Source organism: Trachurus japonicus, chromosome 19 (assembly GCF_045865225.1).
Source record: "Trachurus japonicus isolate A0001 chromosome 19, Traja_1.0".
In the NCBI taxonomy this organism is placed as follows: Eukaryota; Metazoa; Chordata; class Actinopteri; order Carangiformes; family Carangidae; genus Trachurus; species Trachurus japonicus.
The window spans coordinates 17,476,421-17,494,982 of record NC_140925.1 but is presented as its reverse complement, the minus strand read 5'-3'; the positions used below and the strand labels follow the sequence as shown (position 1 = coordinate 17,494,982).

The 18,562-nt window shown below is 41.2% G+C and overlaps 1 protein-coding gene across 1 annotated transcript; it reads right to left on the bottom strand.

Annotated features, from left to right (window-relative positions):
• Positions 1 to 10,453: 10,453 nt before the first annotated feature.
• LOC146967678 (somatostatin receptor type 2) lies at positions 10,454 to 13,410 on the bottom strand. The gene has a single exon (XM_085761636.1). The coding sequence runs from the start codon at positions 12,916 to 12,918 to the stop codon at positions 11,887 to 11,889; it is 1,032 nt and encodes a 343-aa protein (XP_085617762.1). The 5' UTR covers positions 12,919 to 13,410; the 3' UTR covers positions 10,454 to 11,886.
• Between the last annotated feature and the right edge of the window lie 5,152 nt (positions 13,411 to 18,562).

The following is an 18,562-nucleotide window of genomic DNA, read 5'->3' as shown; positions in this document are numbered from 1 at the left end:
CTTCCTTCATTTGAATTTGTTTATGTCTCATCACTAACTCAGATCCTGCCTCCCTACCATGCAAAGCAATCTGTTCATTCCTGGTACAGTATGCCCCGCCCATCTCCTCACCTGCAGCCCATTTGCTCATTAGTCCATTTTCAATTGTTCTCTGGCAGATTATTTTGTGTGTGTTTGTGGTGAAGCTCTCCAGAGTTTCTTGTTCTGTCTTCCTGTTAATACCCTTGTTGCTGTTTTTGTTTTTTGGATTCTGGATTTCTGCCAGCTCCATGTCAGATTTGTTTGCCTGATGTGCCTCTTCTCCTAGTTTTGACTTTTTGGATGAAGTAAACGGAACTTTCATTGCCTTCTCCCTTGTTGTTGATTTGGGCTCTCTAGTGAGTGGTGACAGTGTTGTGGAAATTCTTAGCAGTTTGCTGTTAGTGAATAATGAAATAGAAACTTCTGCTGGCCGACAAGTTTTTATTTCCTTGCGAGGAAAGGTCAGTCCTCACCCAAGCAGTGATGGTCAAGGAAAGACCCAGAGCTCCAAGGTACCACCTCTCAGGGGTCTTCAAAGGGCCTTTTGGCCTAGTGGGGGCCCTGGATTTCACACCTTACAGGAACTGATGTCCCCCTAGTTCCATTGTTTTCCCATTTGGGGTGTCCTACTGGAGTTGACCCCCCAGTGGGGGAGTAAACAACAGTGGGTGAGAGGGTGAAACTTATATTACAACTCACAAATGATTAATACACAAGAAGGTCTGATATCTTGGTGGAAAAGGGAGGTTATGGGGACATCTCAAGTGGTTGAAACATAAAGACATGGTTGAAATTATCATTACAACAGTCAACCACAACAATGGCCATTTCAGACCATAATTAAAGGGACAACGAGAAGTTTCTCCACCGGCAGAACGAAAAATTCCGCGACAATAAAAAAGTCTCACATTAATGTGGATGAATCTACGTTACCCACACTTATATAATATTTTGTTATTATTATTATTAGTGGTGGAAATGCTGGGCGAGCCGACCAGCGTTTCCTTACTTTCGGTTTCGCGGACGCTGCCCGGCGGGTCATGAGAATAACGCCGCCGAATCACCGTTTATGGTCGGAACTACGACGGTATCTGATCGTCTTCGAACCTCCGACTTTCATTCTTGATGAATGAAAGCATTCTTGGCAAGACGTCTGTCTTGCGCCGGTCCAAGAATTTCACCGTGCGCGTGGAGGCTCATGGGAAATGTAGTGTGAAAAACACTTCGCTTTCCAAAACTCCTCGTTGTCCCTTTAAAATTAGATATCTCTACGTCTACATTTAAAAGTAAGTTGGAGATGGTATTTTGAACAAACTAACAATGAGTTGGCACAATAGTTACTTCATAATCTGAACATGTGTACCTCCGATGGCTAAAAAAAAAGAAAAAGAAAACCATTCTTTAACCATTGTTTACTGCAGTTATATCTGTATTTAGCACAGTCTGAAGGGCCTATGGAGTCTCATGTGGCCAAATGAGACAGAAGTCCGTACCTTATCACTGTGAGAGTCGGTCTATCAACGGATCCCCAGCACCTAAAAACAGCTCATTGATAAACCACACTTGGTCCTATGTGCTGCCCTCTGCATGATCCCGGGACAATGTCCAGTGGGAATCTGGATCATGTTGTTTCCCTGGAGGAACATAAATTTAGACAGATCGTTTGCTCGGTTTCAGACACAGAATGAAGTGGAAAGATGCTTTTAGATTATGTAAAAACAAAACAAAAACATCCAGAGAGGATGGAGAGGGTAAGTCAAGAGTCATTGGGCAAGAAGCTAAACCTTTCTTGTCTGTATAAAGTGCATGCTCTGACACAGGCACACAACAAAAGGAGTAAAATTAAAAACGAATCTATTAAAATGAATTACCTTGAAATATTGATTCAGTCGGTGTAATGAATGTTAATATGCAGCAGAAGTAGTACTGTCTGCATTCATACTCGCAATAGAGTTGTAGAGACATTACTCACTTTGCAACCCACTCTGAAGATAAGTGTTTGTGAAAGTGACTCAGGCTTCAATGTGGTTTATGCAATGTAAACATAAAAAGTAATGGAAAGTCAAAAAAAAAAGTTCCGCTTTGTTTTTCTCATTGAGAAGTGAAAAGCATGTTTGGAAACAATCAGACATGTGCCGGTGCTGCGTTCATGTACTTGCATAAATCAGCTGGTAAAAATCTCCTGCACGTTTTCCCCCTTTTGACATCTCCCATATAAATCTTCTTAAATCAAAGCAATACCCCAAACTTGGCTGACCCTCCACACAGACTCATTCTGTTTTGTTTCTACCTACGCATATTAGAGGACAGGCTTATTCAAGACGATGTGCTTTGTTTCCCAAGATGACCGGGAAATTTATCTTAGTCATTAAAAATATCATTTCTATTCATTGAAAAATTCAAATCGAGACACAAACGTGGCTCTGAAAAGGCGAGGGTGGAATCAAACATCCCCTTTATTGCTAACTTCAAATCCATATTAAGGCTGATCCACCATTATAATTATAACTTGTCTGATCTTTAGATGATCCACAATCCACTCCACTCTGTTTCATGATCATGTTCAGTCAATAGAAAGCACAATATCATTTATTTCAAATTACAATAAATTACTGATGTGGAAAATAATTGAATTAATGTCTATATCTGTGACACTGACTGTGGAGCTTTTGCACTGGTTTTGTCTCAGAATCAAACAGCATGAGTTTTTTTTCTCTTCTTCCTCTTCTTCTTCAAGGCTTAAACCAGTGGGAGGAAGTCTGCTCAGATCTTCCTTCAACAATCTGAAAATACTTCTAAATCTGGTATTCATAATCCTACTTACTGTGGGTAAATTCAATTAAGAAATGTATGAAAAACAAAGACTATTTTGTGTGTTTGCAGCTTTAGCCATTATTATGTGTATCTACCGTACATTTTTTAAATAAAAGGTGAGTCTCAAATAGATGCCAGTCCCCTGTACTGGCTACAGGTTTGAGCAAATAAAAGCCAGTCTCAATTAGAAGCTGGGTCTATTTTCTGTGCATGTTCTTGTATCTTGTATCCTGACCCGAGTTATTTGTATATATTTTCAACCAGAACCCGGCCTGAACCAGTGCATCCAGTCAGGTTGGTCGGGCCGGCCCATTGAGAACTCAAACTGACCCAAGTAGCACGAATTTATTTAGAAAAAGTTGAATCTGTGTCGATTAAACTTCTAAATGAATGTATGCTCTGTATCTGACTCTTTCCTTCTGTATTTTACAAAATCTTGGTTTCAGATTGAAATGCCTAGTTTACAATACCAACTGTCCGCGAAGAGAGATAGGTAGGTGAAGGTAGACACAGATCCTGATGAAGCACAGGCTCACTGACCAAAAACTGGCAGTCAATCACAGTATGACTGAGATGCACTTCCTCCTTCCTCCTGATATGTAAATGATCCAATTTACTTCGACCAATTCAACTCTGCACGTTTACATTTCACTGAAATCAATGACATCTTGACATTTAAAGTATCTTCTCTATCCTATGGTGAGACTGTTACATCCTGATTTGAGTGCTCTCCTCCAGGACAACAATGCCCCCATCCACAGCGGGGGTCGCTGGATGGTTTGATGAGTATGAAAATCAAGTGGTGCTCTCCACACCAGCACCAAATGAGGGAGGAGCTCAAGGAAGAATGATGTTCCTCTCTCCAGTGTCTCTCCAAACACTTAGACCAGGGAGCACTGAGGCTGTTGTGACGGCTCAACACATTACTTAATGTTGTTCATTTGACACCCATCTGTGTATAGCTCCTCATCCTACGTATTTTGTAACCAGAAAGTTGGGGATTCTTTAGTTTCATCTAGGTTGTAGTATTGTATTTTGTAAGCTGGTCAATGGTAACAAAAGCTATTGATTGAGTGTAATATTTGTTTTTGCAATGTGGTGAGACATATAAGCTATGTTTCAATCCACACATTTTTATGCATATGAGGTTATATCGAATTAAAAATGTCATATGGAATTTATACTGTTGGATTTTCTCTTGATTGATAAATGCAAATGCGACAAATGCTGATGGAAACAGTTCTTTGCTACGAATTTCCGGCTTTTCAAAGACATGGTGGGAGTAAACAAAAAGTGCGACAGACAGCTTTCTAGTGCGACAGACAGCTTTCTTCTAAGTGTCTTTCAACCACAAACTCTCAGAAAAGTTTGGAGCACAGCCATTCCCAAACCACAGGTTACCTCAAGTGTCGTGTAACATTTAGCTAATGCTAGGTGGGGACAAACGGGGACGCTGTCTTCTGATGATAGCTTGGTATGTCGCAATTAGTTGGTGTAGCCGATGTCACTCTGGCCCTCTGCGTTGTGTTTTCTCGGTACAGACTGCCCTAGGTGGGGTTCGAATGCTGGTCTCCTGCACGGCAGGCGACGATGCAAACCGTTCTGCCAAGAGCTCAATGAGCACTTGGCAATCTGGTTAGCACGTCCTTTTTATGGGTGAGTGAGTGCACCTCCGTTACATTGGCACAAACGCTATTATTACATGCACAATAATTGTTGGTAGATGTGTTCTATGGCTGCCGTTCGTATTGCTCAGTGGTTTCCAAGGGAATGTCTTCAGTGGTTCATCACTCTTGGCTTGTGCGCATTTGTTTTTGCGATTCAGTGCAAAAATGAATGGAAACATGCAAGAAATCTATCTCATACACCAATTTGATCACAAAACAGTGTGTGACGTCAGTACGCACAGATTTTTATTAAATTTAAAGCTCTTAGATGGAAACACACTTTCACTGTATTTATTCACAATAATATTTTCAAGTGATCTACCGATAGTGAATGGAAACATAACAGAAAAATTGACATAGGCTATCTGTCATGTCTCATCCTCCTATAAGCATCAGAGCTTTTGAAATTTATTTCAGGGCTGTTGGTCTAGCTGTGGTGTTCCTGGTTTAACAACACCTTACTGAGCAGTTGGCAGTGATTGTATACAGTACTCCCAATGACATCACAGTTTGAAAAAGGGGTGAAAAGTAGCGAGTTCCCTTGGGTGTCATGTTAACATCTCTGCCAGTCAGAGCTGGAGCTGATACAAAGATTTGACCCAGGACTGACTGACAATTGCACCCTTTCACAATGACCACAAAAAACACACATCAGTGAGTGTTAGTGGGGTTTTTTTGTTTGTTAGTTTTGTGGGGGTTTTTTTGTCCAGTGTAAAAGGGGCAGGGGTGGCTTTACATCCTATCTTTTTTTTTGTGCAACAGATTTATTTAATATGCTCTCTAAGAACACTGATGACTCTGGGCTGTTTCTGTTTGGCAGTGTTGTGTTGTCAGTCCACTTGCATAATCCAAATTAAAAAAAGGAAGCAGAGATTTAGAGAGATAAATCAATTGCTGGGAAATGAGGCGAGGGAATGACTGGACTGGAGGAGGGACAACCAAAAGAAATTACGAAATGCCTGACAGCAAGAAGGCTATGTAAATTGCCTAATTGACCTTTATTGATCTTTGCCTCTAATCATGTCATGGAAATACAGAGATTCACACACGCACACACACAGACACACAACACACCACTCTCTGTCTCTGTCTGTCTCTCGTTCTCTCTCTCAGGGGCCCCATCAATATTATTTATTGAGAAACCTCTCAGGCAGTTTGCATCTGGTCTTAATTACACGTAGAGGGTGAAGGTTGGATCAGTCAGAGTAAAGAGGACCAATGAAAATAACTGCTGTCTGCCACTGTTTTAATTAGGACCAACACACACATACACACACACCCCAGACCTTTTTAATCAGTCCGACCTTTTGGATTTGGGTGTTACAGTACATCTTCTTTTCAAGACATTTGACTGAACGGAGGTTAATTGAACGTTTTCACTTCATTTGTTGACTCATTCAAGCGGTGTTCTGTTGTGGGTTTTGGCTGCTATTAGCACAGCTGGTTGTTTTCATAGTATTAAAACACTGATTTTGTGTTGTGTCATACAAAACACTGGAATAATCTCTTAATTAGCCAAGACAAATGTTCCAATTTCACTCTGAGGTCTCCCATCAACCTAATAAACTGGGTTTAAAGCAATGACATTTTCATATTCTAGGTATACAGTACGTACACGGCATAAATAAAATGCCTTATATTTTTAAAAAAACTTTTAATTCCAATTTACCTTCTTATCCAGGTTGTTTGATGTATACAGTGAACATGACAAATCCCCACCGTCCTGACTATGTCTCGTGTACTGTGGGCAGTAACATCCTGAGGGTTTTGTAAGGCGGTGAGGTCAGGCTGTTTCTGTGTTGTGTCCATTTCCTGCTTCATCCTGCAGAACTCATCTCTCTGCAGTCATTGCAGTTTCCTGCCCTTTTGTGTTGTATCAAAAAAAATATTAAATCAAAAAAGAGATTTTAAAAAGCTCGGTTGGAGCCAGATGCCCTCAAACCCTTCTCTCAAGCTCCGTCCACCGGAGGTTGGGGTGAGTCAGTTCCTCTTTGAGCTCCGGACTGCTACAACTGACAATCATTTAGAAGGCCTGGCATCCCAATCTAATGGGAATCTTTTGTTATACTTACTTTTTTTCTATTCTATGGCAGCCACCTCTCTTCTTGTGTATTTCCCTCCCTTCGCTGGCCACACCTGCTGCTAATTACTCACTGGCCCCTGGTTATCCCTGGAGTCATTTCCACGTGCCTCTCTGACTGCTCCCTTGTATGTTCACTGTCTCTCTGTCTTTTACAAATGTTTTCTCCTGTCATATTTGAATGTTTGTTTCCCTGCTTTATTGATTTTTCCCAACTCCCTGCTTGTTTTGTTTGCCTTCAGTGGACTGCTTACATGTGTATGACCTTTTGCACCAGCAGTAAAGGTTTTTGCATGTTTTGTACTCACCCTGGCCTCTGATGTTGTCTCTGCAGCAGGGTCTTTGTCCCTTCTATACTTGTTACAGTTCTGACATTAAAATGCATCTCCACGTGCCTGACCACTTGTGACTGGATCTCAATATGTCAGGTGGTCCTTCCATGTGGCCAATGATGCATTCGTGTTCACGCTGCACGTGGCTCACATCGCCTCTGAACGTGGTTTGGATGCATCTTCACTTGTGAGCAGATCACCTGAAATGGATGATCATTGAAGGAGCTGGCTGCTGGCTGTAGCTTTACATTTCCATTAGTGATCATCACATAACTCAAGGAAAGTTGTTTTTACTTATGTAAGAACCTTAAGTCTACATCATCCATCATGAAGCCTAAGTTCAGCGCAATTAGTCCCAACATCAAACAGCCCTATGTGTAATGCAGTTTTATTTGAAACTAAAAGAGACGTAAAGTCAGTAAATGCAGCATGAAACACAATTTATGGCCTTGGGCTGTCAGGATTAATAGCATTAAATGCCATAATAAATCAAAAATAGAAGTGTAAGGCACATTCTCAAAGCACTCTTTATTCGTATCAGAGTATTCAGTTCTTACTGTAACAGACATCCTAATATTTAGACTTCTACTGTGTCAACCTGTATTTTAATAGACTGTCAATACACTCAGTGAACTGGACTTACTGAGAGATGTCTAACAGAGGACTTGGATGTGAAAGATACTGATTTTGAAATGGCCACAATCGTTGAAAAAATTGGAAAATTGCAAGTTTTTTCATATTTGGTCAGTTGTCCCTCTTAGTGTGACAAGCAAGAATAAAAAACAAACAAACAAACAGTTAACTTTGTCTCCACTGCTTCTTCTCTCATTGTCTACTGCAAAAACATGCAGCGCAGCATCCTGAGATCTCCAGCATCCTCTAGTAAGTAGATACACAACACACAACTACACAGTAAACCTGCAGTGTGATATTCAGCTCAAAGCCAGAGCTGGGGATGAGCAGCTCTGTGTTTTGGCTGTATTTGCCATGTGTGAATTCCCATTCTCTGATATGAAAATATCAAAATCCAAACATAGAAGCACCATGACAGATGACCACATTGCCAACTGCCAGCATTTGGATCTGAATAGCTACACCTGTGAAGAACTGGCTCACACATTGCAATGCAAATGAACCACGTCATCAGCAACTGCCGGAGCAGCAGCAGCAACAACAGTGGCATCATGCAAATAGTAAATAGAGGTAGTTACACATCTTGTGTTTGAAAAGTGGTATAACAGCCCATGCTATTTAGTTATTGTAAATTATTGCTGTTTGACCATTTTTTTGTTCATCTTAGAAATATCTTCATGTAATATACACTACTCACAAAAGGTTAGGGATGTTTGGCTTTTGGATTAAATTTGAGAATGCATCTAAAATGCACTGTAACCTTTACAGGTGAACTTAATTTAACCTTCTCTAAACTTTTGAATGCACATGACCAATTGTTCAATGTTTCAGTACTTATTTAATAACATGCTTGTTCTCTAACAAGGTGATTAACCACAAAAATCACAAGCACCGTCTGATTTAGTGGTGTGAATTCCCATGTGAACCCATTTTCCACATGTTAACATGTTTTACACATGTGCAAAACATGGTGTTAACATTTGGTAACATATGTGTAGAGCACATGTGTAAAACATGTTACCACATGTGGAAAATGGGTTCACATGGGAAGTCACATGTGATTCACATAAAATTGGGCCAAAACCACATGTGCAAAATGTTTCACATGAGAGTAAATGTGTTTTTGTTAATATGCATGTGTAATTGAAAATGTTAACTTCATTTATTTATAGGGAAAAATCCTCTCAGTTAAACCTGAACAGCTAAAACAGCACAGTTTACCATAAATTGACAGGGGTAAGACTATAGGGTTCCAAGGGGAAATTATCTCCTATAGAATTAAAAGAAACAAATGTCATGTATCTGTTCACCCAAAATTAATTATGCTGAATAGATATTGGGATTTTTATTTTTCAATTCTGATATCATTTTCATTGAAATTCTTTTCTGTATCTCAAGTCACAGTGATTTCCAATGAATCAATTGAGTGTTTTGTAGCTGACACTGGACTTGGCCTCCTTTTTCACAGTGCTGTCCATCAAATTTCCTCTTTGCCGTCGGCAAATGAGCATCTTTCAAACTTTCAGGAAATGTGGCAAGGGTTTATTAGCTCTTTTAAAAACAAGCCAACAGACACAAGTGAGTCTCAGCTCGCAGGCTTGACATTTACAGAGTCTTTCCAGTTCACAGGATGCCTTCTGGGGAAAGTCTCAGAGCAGACGGTCAGGAGGACACCCAGTTTGCTTTTACATGTTACAGAGGAAGTCAATGGTTTTATGGCCATCCAAAAACTCATCAGACAATTAGAGAATGTTTTAAGCGGAGCCCTTATTTCGATGTGGGTTCCCTTCATAAATCAGTGAGCGGGAGAAGTGGAGGAGTATTTACTCAAGTATTAGATGTCCAGCTGGGTTGAGACACGGTGGTTGCACAGGCCACAGCATATGATTCGCATCACGGTCATACCCATCAAACCATTCAGTGAACCTCAAGCTCTGTGGATGGGTGCAGGCAGTTCATTTCTCCACTCATTTGTCAGGGCACAGCTGGTCATGATCACTGAGACAGAGGGAATAAAACTAACTCTTCTTCACACACCTGTAGGCTACTCATCTTTCCGGAACTTTCTCTCATAATATGAGAGAAAGTAAAATGTTAGATAATTTTACATCTTAACCCTCAAGACTGTTATTTCAATAAAACCTTGAATGGGTATAAGGTGAAATGAAACTGCTAACAAATCATGAATGTCTGAAAAGCCCTGAGTATGCAGAGGTGTTTTGTGATGGATCACAAGAAGAAAAGGATTAGAATCTTTTGTAAACGTTTTTTTATTATGTTTCTATGTGTGTGTCTTTTTATGTAAAAATAAAAATAATAAATACAGAAACAAAATGTAAACATTGGTTTTGCTTTGATTATTTTGGTTATCCATTCTATACTTATCTGTGCTGAGTCATGAGGGGGTGGTGTAACACACTTTGCGTATGTAAAAATACTAACAAATGTATACAATGGATTAAAAGTGATATTAATTCAGGATGATGGCCACTTTCACTTTTTATTATTGTATTGACATTACTGATCCATAAGAAATAAGTCCTTGTTCTTTCAGGTCAAAGTGGTTATTCTGAATATTTTAGATTCCTGTATGGTATGTTAGCCTTCTTTAATCTATAATAATAGATTATTTCATAAGATGAAGATGATGGTTATTGCTCTGAATGAAGCATATTAATGATTAATAAATATTTCCTATTGAAGTGCAAAGGGGTTCAAGTATAATATACGGTTGTATAAATGTATTTAGTCATTTCTCATGATCACCATGACCTCAAGAGCAACAAAATCAGAAATATATAAAAAAAGAAAACGTAGATAGAATAGAAGATAGAAGATAGAAGATAGAAGATAGAAGATGTAGCTGTGATTCATTTTTGCAGTGAAATAGGAAACAGGGCTACACATAAAATGCAAGAAAACATATTTATTTACAAAATATAGAGCAACAATCTAAGAAATGCACTTACAGGATTTGGGTAGATAGAGTAATATTTGATATGAGGTGAACTCCTAGTCCTAACAATGTTTGATTAGATGTGGTGTAACTGGATTACAACAAGCCACACATTTAAATATCATGTTTGTCTTTCTCTACAAAACACAGATTGTCACAGACATCATTTTCTCATTCAGACATATTTACATCACTGGAAATTGATCAATCCACCTTTAACAGGGCTGTTTGTAAATAGGCTGCCTGTCTTTGTGATTAGAGCCCTGGATCTGTGCTGAGTGTGTTGAAATCTTTACCCAGCATCGGCATGCATGAAACAGGGCGTTAAACCCAAAGCTGAAATAACTGAATGTTAAACTGCCTTTATGTGAAAGTAATTCTTGGATTGAGGCGACTGTCGTGTCATGCTCTCAGCAGCACTGGAAGTGTTATCCAGTGAGACTGGATATTAATGAAACAGCATTTTCATCGACCCAAACCCAAGACGGCTTTTTAAAATGTCTCATCTCCTGACATTCTGAGGATTTCTCTTTTTCTTTTTTTTTTACTACATTGGTTTATGGTTTTTAAGCTGAAGTGCTGATATCCACAAAATTACACTACAAAATCTTTAACACAAGTGCTGGTAAATTTTCACTCTCAGGAATGTTTCAGTAAAGTTTTGGAAATGCTTTAAAGCAAACCACAGGAGCATGTGTACAGGTGCGTACATGGCCACCCGGGTATAAACACACATGTGACTCCCTCTTATAGAAGATAAAACAACTTGCCGGGAGATTTACTGTACAGTGTGCATTTGAGGAGTTTGTCCGTGTGTGTCTGCTGCATGTGGACTGTGCATGTCTGTTTATACTCCGCCTGTCCACACTTTATGTCTCCTGTGCCTCATTTCATCAGTTCTGGTGAAAAGCTGTGTGAGGAACAGGAAGTGGGTCTGTTCAATATCAAGACAGGGGATTTGTTATTGTTAGTGTTACTGAAATTCTCATATAGTCGCATCGAACTGTGCTGCCGTTTGATGAGTGTGTTTCTCTTTCTTCTTTGGCCTTTTACGGTTGTGTTGAAAAGCCTGGTCTCTGTAGACATCTCATCACGTGTATTGGAAACAGTGGAATAGCTCCTGCTTTGTGATCATACAACTCAATATAATTTACTGTCAGGATGAAAACAAACACACTCAGCTGGACTCAAAGGAACTCAAAGAAAATCTGTACATCTTCATTTTTTTGTAGAACATGATACATCTTTACCAGTTGAAGGAAAGAGTAAGTGGAAAAAAATATGAATCAACTAAATGAGTACAACAAAAGACAGTTGGAAAGCACCAGAGTGCATGATGACAGGCAATGTAAATAAATGCTGAGAGAGTTTTTAGTTTAGCCTCTATGCCAGGATGGTGATATCCCGTACGCCAGTGTCATTTAAGTCATACCGTTCAGTGTTGCACTGCATGCTGGGAGATGTCTTGTCGCCGGGGCAGAGGAGGGTGCGGAAGTGTCTCCTGAAGGTGTCGGAGAGGCAGGCGTAGAGGATGGGGTTGGCGCAGCTCCACGAGTACGACAGCAGGACCACGAACTCGAAAGCTCTGGCGAAGGTCAGGACCAGACCGCTTTGGTACAAGGAGCAGAAGTTGAAGGTGTAAAACGGCAGCCAGCACAGGCCGAACACGACCACCACCACCACCACCATCTTGGTGACCTGTCGCTCCGCCCGGTGGCTCTCCTGGTTCTGCGTCGGGGTCCGGAGCCGCTGGGACCACAGGGTGAAGAGCAGAGCCGCGTAGGACGCCGTCATGACGGTGAACGGCAGAGCGAAGCCCATGACGAAGGTGTAGGAGAGGACGCCGAGCCACCAGGCGTCCGACACCAGCTCGGGTATGCACAGGCCCCGGTCGGCCGAGAAGTGGAGCGCCATGGGGAGGATGGTGAGGAGCGAGAACAGCCACAGGAACGCCGAGACGATCTTGGCGCAGCGCGGCGTCCTCCAGCGGGTGAACCGGAGCGGACCGGCCAGCGCCATGTAGCGGTCCACGCTCATCACGGTCAGGCAGAAGACGCTGGTGAACTGGTTGATGCCGTCCAGCACCATGACCACTTTGCAAGCCACGTCGCCGAACATCCACTGGTTCTGGAAGTTCTGGCTGGCGATGAAAGGCAGACCCACCATGAAGAGTCCGTCGGCCAGGGCCAGGTTGAAGATGTACACGGTGGTGGAGGACGACATCTTGTCCAATTTCAAGATGGCGACGATGACGAGGGAGTTCCCGGCCAGTCCCAGGATGCAGACCACCAGGTAGAGGATGGCCATGGTGATGCCGAAACCGTCGATGGTGTCCTCCAGATAAAAATGCTCGTCCACGTAGGTGTGATTGTAGTCTATATCTGTTAAAAATGATGCCATTCTGCCCTGGTGCATCAACCGACTGATCAAAGAGAAAATATAAAGACTAAACTTGTCTCAGAGCAGCAGTTCAAAAGGATAAAATCTTTACTTCTCTTCAAATTCCTCTGCAAGCAGCTCCGGAGTCACCTCTTGACTCCCCTGTCATGGAGGTAAAAACTACTCAGAGGAGTAAACAAGTCAACCAAAATAAAAAAAAAAGAAAGACAGAAAACCCTAAAAAATCAAAACACCATTTTCATGTACAAGAACCTTTCAGGCTTCAGCAACTCTTCAACTCCCCCCAACCAGTCAATCGTTACTTCCTTTTATCTTCTGGAAGAAGAAAAAAAAACAACTGTCAAAGTTTCTTCCTTTGTGGTGGAGACAGCACGCTTCTCTCTGATACTCATGTGCACTTTCTTACTCACTCACTCACTCACTCACACACACACACACACACACACCGGCGTTAAACACACTCAGTGTGGAAATGAGCAGGACGGCCGTTCAGAAGCTTGCCTGAGCGCTCTTTCTCCCTGGGAGCCCTTTTATATCTCTTCCCCCACAGTGTGTGTGAAGAGTGTGTCTACTCCTGTGTATACATGTGTGTGTGTGTGTGTGTGTGTGTGTGTCAGACCCCTCCCCCCCCTCTTGTTCATCAGTCTCCAGAGATTGTGATAAACTCCAGCTTGGCTCACGCCCCTCCTGAGTGCTCCCCCAGTTTCTCTGTCGTAATGCGGTTTCCAAGGTAAAACCCGTGGCCCCATCTGCTACAATACTTTTGTTTTCATAACTTTTTTCTCTCCACTCTTTCTTCTGTGCCCCCCCTCTCCATCCATTTTGTCTCAGCACACTCTTACCCGGTGCTTTTTCACAGTTCAGTTGGGTGGCCGTGCAACGAAACCTAAACACACACACACACACAGATAATAACACTATCTCGTCACTCGGGCCACCCACCTTCACAGCTCAGACTGAGTACAGCTGCCGATGGGAGAGAGAGAGAGAGAGAGAGTAAGAGCGCCTTTTGTTTTCTGACATTTGACATGGGATGCTGTTTTTGCTTCTCAGACTCCATCCATCCATTCTCCTCCAAGCCTCGCACCTTGTTTTGCTTACGCCATCTATCACAAAGGGATGAGATGAAAGAGGAAGGAGTGAAAGGTGAAAAACCGATGAGAGCAGATTGGAAAGGAGGAAAAAGTGATTGAAAAGAGGAGAAAGTGTGTGTGTGTGTGTGTGTGTGTGTGTTTGGGGGTGGGATGGGGTGGTGGTTGGCGAAGATAAAAGACACAGCAACAGCGATGACCTCTATCCTGTTGCCGCTCTGACACGCATAGCTGGAATACCCGGGGAATGTCCTCCTGAAAAAAAACAAAAAAACTCCCAGCCTGCTCTGCTGCCCACCATCAACACAGCTCAGTCACAACCAGCCGTCGTTTTCTACCTCCGTCCTGCAATTTTATCTCATTTAAAAGACTCTTAACACCTTATGTGAGAGCCCATCAGGTTTCCTCACATACCACCAGTCTGCTTTTAACTGGTTCCATTTAAGTGAAAAAAAATGCCTTTGTAGTCCTTAACTCCTGATTAGCTCGTGGTTTAACTCTCCCCTAGAGAGTGGCACTTGATTCACGTAGCCCACCTCCACCTCAGCCCCTACGTTAAAAAAAAACTAAAAAAAAAAACATCACTGGGAACACTTTGTTTTGCGGTGCTAAATTTAGAGACGTCTGACAGCTTTGTGTTTCACAGGCAGTATTTCACTGCAGTGTTCAGAAAGACATGCTGGCATCCACGTCCACGTGCTTCAGAGCCGTCTGCAGCGAAAGAAGAAACCATGTGGAATCCAATGCATGTCAGTAAACTCAAGGCCAAGGGCTGCTCTCCGCTGTTTTTCTCAGAAAAAAAGAGGCTTTAAAGAAATCTTCTGTTCTCAGGTGTTATTTTACCAAGGACGTTGCTTTCTCCGATCCCTTTTGCACATTGCGGGGGTCACAAGAAAAGCTTTATACTTTCAATCTGCTCCCTTTTGATGAGAAGAAGATTATTCTTGCTTTGTAAAGACTGGATAAATCAGAGATGATGACTACCTACTCAATACATAATCTTAAAGCAGACAGCTCCTCAGGGGCCAGTACGCTCCAACAGAAGCACTTGTTGGATGGTGGAATAACTTACACCTTTCCCATTTATCTCTGAAGCTATTCTTAAACTATTTTGTCTCTCCCTGTGAGTGCAAACATCTGGCAACATGATGAATGTATTCAATGTGAGACTTTTTGACTATAGAGCAGCACTAGAATATAGTATTTTAGCAGCTTTCATTTCTTGCTTTGTTTGTTGTCCCCATTTTCAGATGTTACAGATGAAAAGTCAGAGGATCACCTAGGATAAAATACATCACTTGGCAACAATAAACGTCCATAGAAAGTTTGGTTCTTTGATCCGTCTGTGGGGCAAAGAGTCAGAGGACAAGCCAGCGTTGCTTGGATTTGTCCCCTGGGGACCTAAAATATTCTGAAGAAGTATTAACAGCAATAGATCAAATAGTTGTCACGTTATTTCAGGGAAATAACTAAAGCCAGTGGTAATCTGTCCATATGGTTTCTGATATTTCAGTGTCGAAACGTCGCTGACAGCATCGGTATCCATAGAGCCGTGCTACAAGGGCTGTTTAAAAGCCCCAGATGAAATGCAGGAGGCCATCTGCAGCTTATATGGAATAATATAATTATTTCAGCAAAAGTGAATCACGCAGTGTTATTGTAGCTTTGACAAAAGTGTTTCATAAGAGGGCATTTTCAGTAAAAGACATTACATTTGAAATAGCATGCTGCAGCAAATTCTTTCTGCATACTTAGAAGTGAGACAAATTCCAGAGGGGAAGTCTGGACTTTTCTTATTATGTTGTTTATTGTTTGTGGTTGTCAGCTTTTTTTTTTCTCCCTCTCATCTTCACTTTGTTTCCCAGCAGCACTCTCTTTGAACCCAGTGTCACTCATGAGTAATATAATTCTCACTTCCCACAAATGTAGAATAATGAATGCTTCTTTTGTTAATAATCGTCACGTTTGTGGAGAACAATAATCTTAACTGCATCTGTATTTCATTAACATACAGTAATATAATCTGCTCGAACGTAGTGTAAAAGCTTCAGTAGTAGTGTTTTTTAATGTCCATGATGGCATATGCAATTAGGTTCAATGATGGTTTTTAATTGTAACATTTATTATGAAATAATGCGCGTAGAGTGGAAAATGTTCAATGGCCTCTGCTGTTTAGTGTATATTATCTTTGTTGTTGTTATCATGCAAATCTGCTGAAAAATATTCAGCATAATGTCTATTTGGGATATTTCCAACACCTGTGTTTTGAAGTTCGTATTAGCATAAAACAGCAGTGATCTATCACATCAGAGGTAAACATCAGTATTTGATGTCAGTTCCTCAGAATCAAAGAGTGATGGGCTCCTTTCTTGAGCCACGGTCAAGCAAAGACAGAAATCCATTTGAAAAGAGGTGATGGACCAGTTTATCTTTTCAAAGGGAAGAATGAAATGAAGATCTGAGATATTCTGCATTTAGTGTCACAAGCCGGTTTTTACGAATGCCAAGAACTCACCCTTCAAGTGTTCATCTTTGAAATGGAAATCAGTGGATGTTGACTGATACAGTGCTTGACCAAAATAGAAGTATAAATTCTTCTTCTTGTGTTTGTTGTTCATTTTAGTATTAATGTAAATCTGGCTGTGGCTCTGGATATTATGTTTCCATAAATATATACAGTAATTACTGATTGTGACTTGGCCTTTAGTCGTATAACGGATAACAACCGACCGCTGAGCATGACTCCTCAGGGTGTTTTCCATTGTCTGGTGTCAATGAAGACTGATTGGCCACAAATGTTGTTTTATGTTGGTACAGTATTTGGTTGAATGTAAGTTGTGTTATCAGGTGACCAAAACTGAATGCCAGGACATCTAACGCAAAAACCCAGCATAAAATACTACTGACATTCTAATCATTCACAAAACCCCACGTCTGATGCCACAATGTTGATTAGTCAACGATCAAGTTTGACATCCATATGAAATTTGTTTCCTACATCCTGTGCCAGCTGGAAAAGTGCTTTATGAGAAACTCTTAATATTGGACTTAAATGTCTCTCCTGATGATCATCTACAGTTTCCCACAGTGAAAGTTGAGAGGACACAATTTAAACAACTTGCACCAGATATGATAGTGGCATAAATCGCCCACTGGTTTCATAACATATCCAGTGCTGTGGAGTTCCTGAGTTTTGTCTTTCAAATCCCAGCAGGTCCAGTCCAGTGGAGCGGCTCGGTGACCAGAGTTTGAAGAACGTGAGGCCATCTGGTGTGATTTTGAAAAAGGGATTCGGTGGAAAACACAATCAATCAACATTCTGTGGAAACAAAATGCGTAATGTTTCAAATACTTAAACTCCCAGAGTGCCTGTCTTTTTGGCTCAAAACGTAACTGTAAACCCACCCAAGTCTTGAGGGGCCAGTATACGTCCAATGAGGTGCTTGTTGGACGTTTCTCATAAATTCATCTATTTCTAATCTTTACACAACTATTTTTGGCTGGCCCTTACTGTGTTTACAACTGAGCACAATTCCATTTTTGTCAATGTGCACTGCTATATCATCCATATTTAAGCACAATTCTTGCCATTCTTTCAAAGCCCAAAGTGTGTTGATCATTTTTACATCACATCATTCACAGATGTAAAGTCAGAGGATCACCAAAGAAAAGATAAATTAACTGCATGGGAACCATACGTCTATAAAAGGTTTGATGCCAGTTTGCTTGAGGGCCAAGACAAAGAGTTAGAGGACAATGATTCATCCTCTGGGAACCCTTAATACTATTATTTGTAGAAGCATGAACAGCAACCCACCCAGTAGTTTGTCAAATAATTTCAGGGGGTCACTAAAGCCTGTAGGATTCATCCTCTGAGGATTATGAACGTCTACACAACATTTCGTGGAAATTCTTCCAAATGGCTTTTGAGATACTGTATTTCACTACTGAAGGCTATTGCAAATTATCAGTTCAACATTGGCATCCATAGAGCTATGCTGCCAGGGCTGCTAAATAGCCCCAGATGAAATGGAGAGCATCTGTAACTTGCATGGAACAGTAATCATTCCAGTAAAAGACAACCACGCAATGTTGTTGGAACTCTGACGGAACTGTTACAACACAGGGCATTTTCAGTAAAAGACGTGACATGAAATGACACGCTGCAACAAATGCTTTCAGCATACTTGGAAGTGCGAAGATTAAACAGAAGAAATCTATTATCTTGGCCTCCAGCAGCGTTCTCTTATTTGTCTGAGTCACTGATATGGAATGATACACTAAAATAGCTACAAATATTTATCATAGTGTAGTGGTGACAGATGTTGACTGAACCGCTATAAATATAGATCACAATCACAATCAGATGTGTGGCAAATGAGTTCAGTTGCGCCATCCGAAAATTCCAAGATTAAGAAAACAGGAAACATTTGAAACTGAGCAACGTGCCTGATGATCAGTCCATAGGTCAAAGGTCAACATGCCAAGGAATTACTGCCAAGAGGTGAATGACAGCAGCAATCCTGGAAACTGCACACATGTGCAACAGTGGCAGAGAAGTATGGATT

What these genes read in the sequence shown, in the direction of transcription:
- LOC146967678 (XM_085761636.1), bottom strand. Translation starts at nt 12,918, where the DNA reads ATGCACCAGGGCAGAATGGCATCATTTTTAACAGATATAGACTACAAT.